Source organism: Girardinichthys multiradiatus, chromosome 19 (assembly GCF_021462225.1).
Source record: "Girardinichthys multiradiatus isolate DD_20200921_A chromosome 19, DD_fGirMul_XY1, whole genome shotgun sequence".
In the NCBI taxonomy this organism is placed as follows: Eukaryota; Metazoa; Chordata; class Actinopteri; order Cyprinodontiformes; family Goodeidae; genus Girardinichthys; species Girardinichthys multiradiatus.
Genome location: NC_061811.1, coordinates 14,729,146 through 14,742,292, shown reverse-complemented (window position 1 = coordinate 14,742,292; position 13,147 = coordinate 14,729,146). Strand labels below are relative to the sequence as shown.

At 38.2% G+C, this 13,147-nt stretch overlaps 1 protein-coding gene across 2 annotated transcripts in view; it reads right to left on the bottom strand.

Annotated features, from left to right (window-relative positions):
* Positions 1-1,186: 1,186 nt before the first annotated feature.
* eif2ak4 (eukaryotic translation initiation factor 2 alpha kinase 4) overlaps positions 1,187-13,147 on the bottom strand; it is a 36,976-nt gene continuing 25,015 nt past the window's right edge. For both annotated transcript variants that reach the window (XM_047392885.1, XM_047392884.1), the window contains 8 exons: positions 11,203-11,289; positions 10,895-11,007; positions 10,746-10,804; positions 10,504-10,607; positions 8,553-8,621; positions 7,641-7,685; positions 6,206-6,321; positions 1,187-1,612 (listed from right to left, as the gene is read on the bottom strand). In XM_047392885.1, the coding sequence (XP_047248841.1) occupies positions 1,555-1,612; positions 6,206-6,321; positions 7,641-7,685; positions 8,553-8,621; positions 10,504-10,607; positions 10,746-10,804; positions 10,895-11,007; positions 11,203-11,289 (651 nt within the window). In that variant the 3' untranslated portion in view covers positions 1,187-1,554. The remainder of the gene's footprint in view (positions 1,613-6,205; positions 6,322-7,640; positions 7,686-8,552; positions 8,622-10,503; positions 10,608-10,745; positions 10,805-10,894; positions 11,008-11,202; positions 11,290-13,147) is intronic.

Sequence of the window (13,147 nt, the reverse complement as noted above, 5' to 3'; positions counted from 1 at the left end):
GCGGCTTGTGCTAATAAAGTTCAACTCCCCAAGCAGCAGTGATGTCATCCAAGATGGTACCAGTTAGGGGTTTTGCTTCACTTGCATGCCCACACACATCTGGTCCTAGACTTGTGCTGCAAATGGGAATTAGTATTCTTTTAGTTCCTTTAAATCTGCTTTCCAGTTGCTTTTATATTTCAGCTGCAAATGAATTTAACAGAGATGGTGGTGTGTAGTGTGTTAAAGTTCGAATGAAGCCCAAGAAGGCCTTTCCTGTGAGCTGATAAAAAGCTAGAAGAAGAAAAAAGACCGGGCCTGGAAATTTGGATTGTCCTTGACTGGTGTTTTGACTCGAGTTTATCTGCAACAAACATTCCAGATGGGTTTGAAACAAAGAATGAATATGTTGAAATGCACCACATGCCCATTCTAAGTATGGTGGAGGAACTGTGATGCTGTGAGCTCTTTTTTTTCCTAGTTAGGAACCTTATTAGGTATATGGGATCAAGGCCTCCTTGAAATATGACATTTAAAAACAAAAAAACTGATTTATCTATCAACAAACTAAAAATAGATCATCATTGGGTCGTTTAGTGGGATAATCCAACAAAAAATGACAAAATCAACACAGAAATGGTTTACCAGAGACAAAATCAACCATCTTCCATGGCTATCTCAGTCCGCAGACATGCAGCATACAAAACCTGTGGGGTGAGCTGAAGAGAAGAAGGGACCAAGACATTTTGTAAATGGGAATAATTAAAGATACCGCTCTCTTTATGCTCCAACCTTAGAAAATCTTAGAGGTAGACCAAATGCTGACCAAATGAGTGGTACAAAGCATTAACAGTAGGGGCCACTGGTGATTTTGTAAAAACTATTATTTCCCAATATTGGATTTTTCCCCAACTGCATAAATGTGCTCAAATCTGGATTTTGTAGAGAAAGATTGTACTGCTGCAATAAAATATTTAAGACTTTTACATATCTTTACTAGGGGTGCTAATATTTTTGTCTTTATAAAACTGGATCTTTTATTTTTAGAAAATATGACATATATATAAAAATATATAGACAAATTTCAAAGGATTCAGAAAGTCCCTCAAAAGCTTGTGATGTAATGTTTATCATGAATAAACAATGGATGAAATGTCTGTTTATGCTCTGCTGTCTTCTGCACAGAAACAATGGCCAAGTCAACACAAATGGAAAAAATTATTTATTCCCTCCATCTTCTCCTGATGACACATAATCTGCAGTAAGTAGCCCTTTTCCTTTCAAAATCTATTTGTATTAAGGCAACAAAGCCCAGTAAACCTCTTGTTCATACCATAAAACAGCAAAATGTTTTTGGGAAATGTGAGGAGTTTTGCTCAAAGAGCTAAAGAACAATTCAACATGATAAAACAAGAGTCACTTGTGTCTTTGGGACTTTCATATTCCCCCAAATGGAAAAATTGTCCAATCTTTGAACAGAATCTGCAGCTCCGTGTACAAAATGCAGTCTTTGAGAAGCAGCTGAACCTCCGGCAAAGTGAAATCCTTCCCTTGGCCGGTAGAGTTGTTTGGTTCTCACAAAAGGATCTTGTAGTAGTCATCTTTATAGCTGTACAAGACCACCACAGCCACCCTGAAAGAGGACAACATATGGTTGTTATATTAGGGGCAAAAAAAAAAAAAAAACTATACTCCACATCCAAATAGAACATCTCAAAATCAGAATAATGAAATTTAGCCAGGAGGTTTTCTGGAAACTTTATTAAAGACTAAGTCCTGTTCAGTAAGAGGTGCAACTCTGCCCGGAGCAGATCTCAAGAGAAACAGCCTTGTAGGTTGCAGTAAATGTGAACAAACCCCTTTGTTAGTCCTAAATTGTGAACTAACAGAAACTATGTGAAAAAGGGAGGTGGGAGAGAACCTTTACAAAGCATTTTTTTTAAACACATATAATGATTACGCTGCTTGTCTAAGAACAGTCTTGCAGAGCCGCCAGCATGGCTGTGGGCGAGTTGAAACAGCGGTGAAGATGTATGTCTACATGCAACAGTTTTGATTCAAAGGAAAGGTCACTGCCTGTAAAGCCCATGAGATAAGTTTAGTTTATGATTCCGCTGCAGCAAGGTGACTGTTGCGAAAGCCCTTTACCCCGCTAATCTGACCTCAGCTGCCTGTTCCTCACATTCAATGAAAACATGTACACGAAAGGACAAAAAACAGATACCGAATGCATACATCTACTCTGGCTATGTGGTGTTCGTTTATCAGTCAGGCAACGCAAACAAAAAGCAGAAATGGGAAACTGAAACCAACTGCGCTGGAGAGACTTTGATTTTCTTGTTGTCTCATTCATAAAGCTCGCTCTGGGGAGCTGGCCTGCGTCAGTCGGCTGAGGTGTTACGATCCAGACAACCAAACAAGGCGAATCCTTTTCCAGATTGTACCTCAGGAAACAGGATCAACGGAGGATTTAGTGTTCTTCAAGGTAGTGGTTATCTGTCTAAGAGCCGTCTTTGAAGCTCTGGCTGTCACTGTTACACCTGGCGTTGGGGAGTGGCAGTTGCCTACAAAAGGAAGTTTTTTTATGTATGTCTTTTAACATATTTACCTACTTGGTTTTGGCTTCTGTTTTGAGAAACAGCATTAGTTTTTATTTTTTATGTATATTGTTAAAGGACATATATTTAAGTGCCAAAAAACGTAAAAACCTGTTTTTGAAACAAAAACAAATCTCTGTCCTCCTGCAGATAAGCAATGTCAAAGCAATTCTAATAAGCAAAAAGAGAAATTTCCGTTACTCCCGCTAAAACAGGAAGACACGACCACATAAAGATGATGACGTATTTTGACTTGTTACTCTATTGGTATAAACAGAAAACAAATGTCTTTTATTGACAAAAAAAGACTTTTCTAATGGGAATATCTCAAATGGCACCACAGAAAAAGGATGTAGCGAGCCCTGTTGCTTCAAAGATGATTAATGTAGGAAACATTGGATGAGCAACTTAACACAGTTATGAAGGACAGATTTTCCTTCACCTACCAAAAAATCTCTGTTGGCAACAGAATAATGAAAAAAATCTACATCTTAGATTTAAAGAAAGGAACAAACCAATAAATGACATGAACTGTGTTGAACACAGTCCATGCCTCAGCTACACCCGAGCAGGGAGTCAACAGCCAGACCACAGAGAGGATTGCAATTATTGCTTATAAACTTATCAGGTAAGAGAATGCTTTCCTTTACTGATTACTAAGAGTATAATTTTCTTGTCTGTTTCTGAGCTAAATCAAGGACAGAACATGTGAAAGCTACGCTCTCTGAGAATTTCATCTTCCTGTTCAACGTCCACATGAGTAGCATAAGCCTGGAGTGATTTTTCTAAGGTCAAACGACATCTTGTTGTTAGAAAGTAACTAAGCAGTTTCAGTGTTGTGTCCTTAAAATAACGTTTTGACATTACTGCAGTGCAGTCAGATCCTAACAAGTAAAACACGGACTGATCATATGGTGAAAAGACATGCATAATCAATTACTGCATGGCACCCTACTATAAAGTATTCTTCTAAGAGTAATGATGCTATTCAAAACAAGAGCAGAAAAGGCAACAACTAATCTGAATGCTGCTGTGAGATATATATTAACAAGCAATCATTCAGTCCTGTGGTGAATTACAGAGCTTTTAAGTCCTTTCCTAGAATTCCGGTTTATTTAGTCTCTAATCTACTGCATGGCAATCACTATTTTTGTTCTCTGAGGACAATGTGTTATGATGCCTGAGTTAAGTGTTACAAATGCAACTCCATCACTCTTCAGCAACTGCCTTGTGCTCCCTCATTTTTGTGTTTGTTTTTATTGATTAATTGATTGATTTTGGTCATGGAAATGAAACAAATATGAGCTACAAGTAAAAAGAGTTAAAAGAAAAGATCTAAAATTAATGATGCATGTCCTTTAAATAGTACAATACAAAAAATATGATGATCAAAAAGCTAGAAGCTGGAAAATTCTGCAACATTTGAAAAAGAGTTCCCAATACTGATGCACCAATAAATTGTTCATTAATCAAAATCAGCCACAGTTAACATAATCAGCGTTGACCAATGATCGGCAGGTCAAATACGGACATTTATTTCTACTTTTATTCCCCGTTTTACAGAACAAAATCATTGCTTGCTCTGAATCCCCTTTTGGTTTCAAGTTATCAAATAAATCATATAAATGTTGGGCATGCACTGTAAACTATGGAGCATAAATTGAGATTATCTTGTAATTCCTTAATTTGCTGTGGGATTCAGAATTGGTACCTATATCAAGCAACATTCAGCAACTTTTTTCTTTTGCACTCAATATTTTCCCATTTAATTGCTGATTCAAAGCAAACTTTTAGGGAGTTTGTATGTGAAAATTGCCAAGTCTGATCACAAAAGATAAGATGTTCAAGCTCAATTTCCAACAATTTAAATCAGTTTGCATGTCTTGCAGAACTCACTGCTGTAAACAGGAATACAGGTCCTTCTCAAAATATTAGCACATTGTGATAAAGTTCATTATTTTCCATAATGTCATGATGAAAATTTAACATTCATATATTTTAGATTCATTGCACACTAACTGAAATATTTCAGGTCTTTTATTGTCTTAATACGGATGATTTTGGCATACAGCTCATGAAAACCCAAAATTCCTATCTCACAAAATTAGCATATTTCATCCGACCAATAAAAGAAAAGTGTTTTTAATACAAAAAACATCAACCTTCAAATAATCATGTACAGTTATGCACTCAATACTTGGTCGGGAATCCTTTTGCAGAAATGACTGCTTCAATGCGGCGTGGCATGGAGGCAATCAGCCTGTGGCACTGCTGAGGTCTTATGGAGGCCCAGGATGCTTCGATAGCGGCCTTTAGCTCATCCAGAGTGTTGGGTCTTGAGTCTCTCAACGTTCTCTTCACAATATCCCACAGATTCTCTATGGGGTTCAGGTCAGGAGAGTTGGCAGGCCAATTGAGCACAGTGATACCATGGTCAGTAAACCATTTACCAGTGGTTTTGGCACTGTGAGCAGGTGCCAGGTCGTGCTGAAAAATGAAATCATCTCCATAAAGCTTTTCAGCAGATGGAAGCATGAAGTGCTCCAAAATCTCCTGATAGCTAGCTGCATTGACCCTGCCCTTGATAAAACACAGTGGACCAACACCAGCAGCTGACACGGCACCCCAGACCATCACTGACTGTGGGTACTTGACACTGGACTTCTGGCATTTTGGCATTTCCTTCTCCCCAGTCTTCCTCCAGACTCTGGCACCTTGATTTCCGAATGACATGCAGAATTTGCTTTCATCAGAAAAAAGTACTTTGGACCACTGAGCAACAGTCCAGTGCTGCTTCTCTGTAGCCCAGGTCAGGCGCTTCTGCCGCTGTTTCTGGTTCAAAAGTGGCTTGACCTGGGGAATGCGGCACCTGTAGCCCATTTCCTGCACACGCCTGTGCACGGTGGCTCTGGATGTTTCTACTCCAGACTCAGTCCACTGCTTCCGCAGGTCCCCCAAGGTCTGGAATCGGCCCTTCTCCACAATCTTCCTCAGGGTCCGGTCACCTCTTCTCGTTGTGCAGCGTTTTCTGCCACACTTTTTCCTTCCCACAGACTTCCCACTGAGGTGTCTTGATACAGCACTCTGGGAACAGCCTATTTGTTCAGAAATTTCTTTCTGTGTCTTACCCTCTTGCTTGAGGGTGTCAATAGTGGCCTTCTGGACAGCAGTCAGGTCAGCAGTCTTACTCATGATTGGGGTTTTGAGTGATGAACCAGGCTGGGAGTTTTAAAGGCCTCAGGAATCTTTTGCAGGTGTTTAGAGTTAACTCGTTGATTCAGATGATTAGGTTCATAGCTCGTTTAGAGACCCTTTTAATGATATGCTAATTTTGTGAGATAGGAATTTTGGGTTTTCATGAGCTGTATGCCAAAATCATCCGTATTAAGACAATAAAAGACCTGAAATATTTCAGTTAGTGTGCAATGAATCTAAAATATATGAATGTTAAATTTTCATCATTACATTATGGAAAATAATGAACTTTATCACAATATGCTAATATTTTGAGAAGGACCTGTACTAATTGGGACTGCTAACATTTTAGATTAGTAAGAGAGGCTGAAAGTGACTTTTTTCACTTTTTCAGCTCTGTTCAGAACTGCTATGAACTGAAATTGCCAGTGTACCTTTTCGTAATCTTAAAGTGGTGAATCTCATCACAGATGGACTTCAAGTAGCGCTGCTTTGGGAGACGAGACAGCAGAGTCTTGACGCTGCTGTTGAACTGTTCTTCGCTGTCAAACTGGAAAAAGATTTTTTTTTAAAAGATGTGGAAACCATCAGATTTGGAAAAAATATGAATAGCGGTTAAATGTTTATCAACCATAACAGTCACACAAACTGAACCAAAACAAACTCTGAAGCAGATTATAGGCAATGAACTACAAAACAAAGCTCTGAAAAGCGTGGTGTGCATTTGTATTCCACTCTCTCTTGAGACTTGGGCAGAGGTTCACCTTCCAGCAGGAAAACAACTGAAACCATACAGGAAGAGTTACAATGGAATGGTTTTTACTGTATCATATTCATGTTTTAGACTGGCCCAGTCAAAGTCCAGATCTAAATCCAGCCAAGACAAAAACTGAAATTTGATGCTCTCCATCCAATCCAACTGAAGTTGTCACCTTTTTTGCAAAGAAAAATGGTAAAAAAAAATGGTTGTCTTGAACTGTGTAAAGCTGGTAAAGACCAACTCTAAAAAGCTGTAATTGCAGCAAAAGGTGGGACAGCAAAGGTTTGACTTGGGGAGGGACAAACACAAACACCAACACGCTTTTCAGATTTTGAAAATGTTGAAAACCATGTCTCACTTTACTTCCACTTCACAACTATTTACTACTTTGTGTTGGTCCCTCAAATAAAATACATTGAAGTTTGTATACATGACAAATGTGGAAAAATTCAAATGAGTACTTTGAAATGAAATGTATACTTCGTGAAACTTCACATGCTGTAATATATGCTTCTATGTGAACGGTCTTTATGTTTTCCAGTCATGACATATGTATGAGTTTAGACTGTGTTTTTGTTTGACTTGAGCTAATTTTCCATATGGAGAAAGCCACTGCCAACAATAAACACAATGAACATTTATGTGTGTCACATACTCAGCTTGTTGCCTTCAACATGTGCTGTAAAGGAAAGTCTGTATAAGTGACCACTGTTTTAGGAGTATTTCCTAACCTTTCTTGTGTTTCTTCACTTTATAAATTAGACTTCATGGAAGGGAAACTGAACCTTTATGGGTAAAAAGTCCCAGTAAGGAGCTTGGAATGTGATTATAAACACCTTCTGACTGTGTTTTGTTCAATGCAGCACATGTCACCTATGTTTGCCAAAAAACACTTTTCCCGTCTGTGGAAACGTGTATGGGAGTTCCCTCACTTTGCTGCTCAAGGGACGCAGCTGTAAAGGAAGGAGACGGGATTCCCTCTTCCTGTCTAGGATCTTGGACCTTTACTGCTTGTTCTTTCCTTCCCCACCCTGCCTTACAGCATTCCCTGGGATCCAAGATTTTTATGAACTGTGCTGTGATTTTGATGAAACTGGTAGGGAACCCACCTCCAGAGACAGGAAGTTTATCAGTGTTTCCTTCTGCAGGTCCACCTACGGGATAAAAAAACAAGTGGAGTTTTAAAACGGAGCCTTATCTCACACTCATCAAACTCAACAGAACACAATGTATTAAATATTTAAATAGATACGGTTATTGTGCAAAGAATATCAAGAGACTAAAGGCCTCTTGGATTCATTCTGCTGCATTCCAGGCTGATAGATGGACAATTCGGCTCAGGGTTTCTTCCGCTTTTTCCTGACCACATTCCGCACTTTCCCAGAGTCCTCAGTCCAATTTTGATATGATCTCAAAATAGCCATATAAAAGTTCAGATGGATTGGTGAATAGAAGGACAAATGGATGCATAGACAGATGAATGCAGGAAACACCAGACAGGGAATGAACCTTGGAAATAGTAACATTATTCCATGTTCTTTTCTTATCCAGACCTGGAAAATATTTGAATCAAATACCAGAGTTCTCCAGACTGTGGAGGAACCTCCATGTTTACAAGATCAAATTCATTAATCCTGATGCAGTCCAGATCCAAACGGCTGAAACATGTATTAAAAATATGCAGCAACATTATAATAAAAGCGAGCAGAAGGGGTTTCTTTGTGATTATCTGGCCATAATCTGCAACGCAACCATAAATAAACTCAATACGGCAGCCATTTACACCCCTCCACAAAAATTAAGAAAAGGTTAGGCAAACTGTCTTTTTTTTAAGTGTGCATTGTTCTGTAACAACTGGGACGGATTCACAACCAAATTCCACCAGTAGGGGAGCATGACTATGAAAGGTGCTACTCTCCATGATGATTGTTGTTTTAGCCATCAAAAGCACTTTCCCCATTGTGTGATTTTGCAAATATGGTGGGAGAGAAAACAATAAAGTAAAGAAACAGTGGACTTACCGCAAGGACCTCAATGTCGTTGCTCTTGTTCTGCAAATTGCTCCCCAGATTCTGTAATCTGGTCTGAATCTGAAATTTGTGAGAAGGAGAGCGTGTAAAAGATAAACAAAGATGGAATACATAAGAGAAAAGGAAAAGAAAATAATAATCGTTCCCATGAAAATAAAATGGGCGTAAAATATTTTCACATGTTCTTTACAAGAATAGTGCCACTTTTTAAAGAAACTCTCAGAGAGACTTCACAGAAACATAGCTGTGACTTTTCCTGACTGAATGTTTAAAAATCATCTTATCTCCATATATTGCAAGTTAATAATGCGTTATGAAAATAGCATTTAGGTATCTGGCTTTAGGTGTGGATTATAATCAGATTTAAAAGATCATAACTGTTAATCAGAGCATTAGAGCAGAAAAATAAGAGGAGCAAAAGACATTTCTTCCTATATCTGTGTCTTTGTGGGAAAAAAATGCATATCAATGTTATAGGCTGAAGGCCTTATAGAGATGGCACAGAGAAAATCATCTGGTGGTGAAATTTATACACGATTTATGCTTGAACAGCCCTAACTGGTGCTCGGCCAGGCGCAAACTAAAAATCAATTCTTCTTTTCTGTTGGTGGATGACTGGGAGATCCTAAGATGAGCAGACGAAGCTGCAGGTTAATGTTTCTGTTACGAATAACTTTTCTCTCAGTTAGGTATAAAAGGACACATGATTTTTGTAATTTACGTGACAGAAGGTTTTGTCAGCTAGTGTGCTTAAACTGATGGCAAAAACATTAAAATATGTAAATTAGAGCAGCTGTTTTGGGAAATGGGCAATAATAAAATACAGTTTATGCGAGCAAAACAACAGGAACAGGTTCCACATACTGTGCCATGAAAACTGATATGCTAATTACTGATGTCATACCTACATATATATTCTTTGACTTTATTTCAGACAAAATATGATAAATAGATGAGAACTAGTTCATGTTGGGGCTGTGAACTAAACTGAGAATGTTTTAGGTGGTGAACTATGAACGTGGATCAATTTATTAAGGCTCCTTTAACGTTAGGATAAATTAATTATCTAATAACACTGCAGTAAATAGGAGCCTTTAAGAGCCTTTTCTCTTAGATAGGAAGTTGAACAAAAGGGTTATTTACTTTAAAAGGATCTTGTAGGAAAATAGCTAATATCTTGTGATTTTATATTTAGATTAGTTTGTACAATATCAGTAAAATGTATAATTGAAGTGACTTCCCCTTTTCCTTCACCACAGTGTCTCTGCTACTTTTGGTGAGTGTTAGCATGAATGCTAAAAAAAACATACCTCGGGTGTAGGCATCAGGGCCAGTTAATATAGAATTAACATCAAGAGTGTGGCTGCATGGCACTTGAAATGTAACAACCTGCCAATAATAGCATCAAAGTGGTACTTTGGGATCGCAATATGGCAAATGCTGATATTCCAACTCAATATACTGTGAAAATCTAATCTTAATGTGTGCAAAAAACGAAACATTTCAGTGAAGTATTTCCTGTGTTTTGAAGGAGATATTACGTAATTCATTTTAGTTTTCATCTGCATAACCATGACCTGGAAGACTTACTGAATCAATACATTTGTAGTGATGCACAAAGGAAGTTTTTAAATGTTGGTCTGTTTTTGAATAAACAGTTGCTTTATTTTACACTAAACATTTTATTAAGTCAGTAGAATTTTCAATTTATCAAAAAGGAGAAAAACTAAAGTGTTTAGCTGTTATTTATGGTTCTTACATAGCAATCAGGATTGGTTAAAATTGTAATTTGGAGCTTTACAAAACCGGTGGTTGGAAATTGGCCACAAAATCTCTAATCTCTCTGTCTAAAGAGTAAAGCAGAAGGTGATGTGTTGGATAGACAGACAGAAATCGATTCAGCAGCTAAAGTGACACAGGGTGCTGTTTGTGCATCAATAACCTGAGTCTCATATCTTCTTCTTGAGCTCGCAGAAACTTTCTCTGGGCTGATGACATACACGTTCATGTTGGTGTTGCTGCTGCTCCCGTGTTGCTCCAAAGAGCCTGAAGACAGTTTTCCACATTAACCAAATTATTAGAGGACTAGTTAGTAGGGCTTTTATCTGGGTCACATCCCGACTGTATGAGAACAATAAATTGTTTGTGTTGAGATGCTGTAAGACAGTTAAGGGATCTCAGTACCGGTGTTGTTCAGCTGTGATCCTTTAGGGTTCTGAAGGCTCATGCTCTCTGAGATTTCTCTGCAAGGAAACAAGAAGAGTATTCATGAGATGGAAAAGCCCATAAATTGTTTAAGAAATCAGAGCTGCATATGAAACAGATTTCTTTACCTGATGTTTCTCTCGTCAAAGAATTTGGTCCGACATTTCTGAATGATGTGGTCCACCAAGTCCCACTCTGGAATTCTCTTCTCGGACTGCCTGTCCTTCTCAAAGGATTTCACCTGGCAACACAAAATCCATTTAGCATGCAGCCTTTCAAAAACGGTTAGAGAACAAGTATTTAGTGCAAGAGTCATCTTCAGTGCTAATGTTTTCAGCAGAAAAAAACCCCCACTTAAACAGTATTTATTCTCATAGCGAAACACATCTTAGATGTGTGTCAAGCGTAAATAAAAGATAGCACTTTGTTGGTTTACCTTCACGTAGTTTCCATCTTTGTCAGAAACCAGTGCCATGCATGTAATTCCAGCCAGTCTGCAGTGATCCAAAAGTGTCTCCTGAGACTGAACAAAGTAACAAAAATGAATTTTTCAGTCACATCTTAGTTTTAACTGTACAAGAAAAATGAGGTGAACCAGCTTTGACAGTTGGTACTTAACAATGTTGGCCTGTGTGAGCCCTGGTCGTCTAAGACCTACAAACCTCAGGCAGCTGACTCTACTACTGGACTATGTTGTGAAGTTGTGAAGAATAAGCTATTTTTGGGCTTACAGGAGCATCTCAATAAATTAGAATATCATCAAAATGCAAATGCTTTTCAATAATCCAATTTAAAAAGTGTAACACGTTACGTAGACTGATTACACACATGAGTGACACGTTTGAAGTGTTCATTCTTGGGGATTTTGAGGATTATGGATTACAGATAATAAAATGCCAAAATTTCATTTCTGAAAACATAAAAAAGGAGTTTTCATACAGAATGTTATGTTAGGGCTGTTTTAGAGCCTAAACAGCTTGCTGTTTATGCAGTGCTCTGTCCATTGCTGATCATCTCTACACTACACTGCATTAATGACATAATTAATGCAAAAGGATTCCAAACAAGTATTGAGGGCATACACTGCACAGGGACATCCTTTTCAGTTGGCTGATATTTCTGTCTAAAAATACATTCTTTATTTGTTCGATGTTATATTTCATTTTCTAAGAAATGTGGATTTTCATTGGCTGTATGCCATAATCATCAAAATTAACAGATATAAATGCTTGACATGTATACCCCTGTGTGTAAAATAAACTATGAGTTTAACTTTCTAAACAGCATTACTGAAATAAACTTTTCAATAATCACAGGGGAAGGTTTGTGTGTCACTTTGGCTGAGATTTTTTTACACTTGCTCCTTTCTCACAACTTTTCCTCTGACTTAACTATGTCAAAGGTTAGCTATAGCCTAAAATGCCTTAGCTGACCCCATGTCGGAGGGTTTGCCATATTAGCCAAATGAAGAGTAAAAACATCACCACAGCATGAATAAAAGTTGTGGGTTCCTTCTGTTAACATGCCACCATCTGAACAGTATTAACAAAAACCTGGCAGGAGGGGATTTATGGCTGAGAAGATTAAAAAAAGGTATCCTCAAAAGCTTTCTTCTGCTGTGTGCATGATAAACAAAAAACACCATGATCTGGAAAGTCATTGTTTTTAGCTAGACTCAAACTTTCCTAATTGCTCCTGAAGACTCCTGCACCCCTCCAAAGGACAATGAAAGCAACTGAAGCAGATATTAACTGCACTGGTGGAAACTTTAGACAACAATAGGTTTTACTGAGAAGAGGAGGAAAAAACAGAGGAAGGATTAAAATGCTGGCCCTGGGTGGTGGCTGCCAGCCAGTTTGCCTCACAGAGAATGTGACAGAAGCATGGTGCCACACCTGCTGGCCCTCACGATAAACAACTTCACTTTGAAGGGACTGATCTCAGCCGAACCTCCACATTTAGTCAAATTATTGTAAACCAGAATTCAACCAAACACCTGCATTGCAGGTCAGTTAATCAAACCACTCTGTTTCATCTGAGTCAGCCCACCTTTTGACAACTGTCATTATAAACCTGCAGCTGAGAAAAAAAAAGGAAGTCAGGTGTTGTCCTCTGTTGGCAGATAGAGGTTTCTGCATTTCAAGAAACTAGCTTCCACTGTTTAGCCAGAAACACAAAAAATCTGGAGCTGAGTATGGGCATACACAAAGTCTTAGTTACGTAATCACTGAATATTTTCAGCGGTTTAAAGGTGAAATTACAGGAGCAATCTGAGAAGAAATTTCTGGGTCTCTACTCGTACATTTAAACAGGACCTTTACTTTTATTACCCGAGTTATTTTTCACATGTATTGCTTTTTTTGTATTTTTCTCAGCATTTT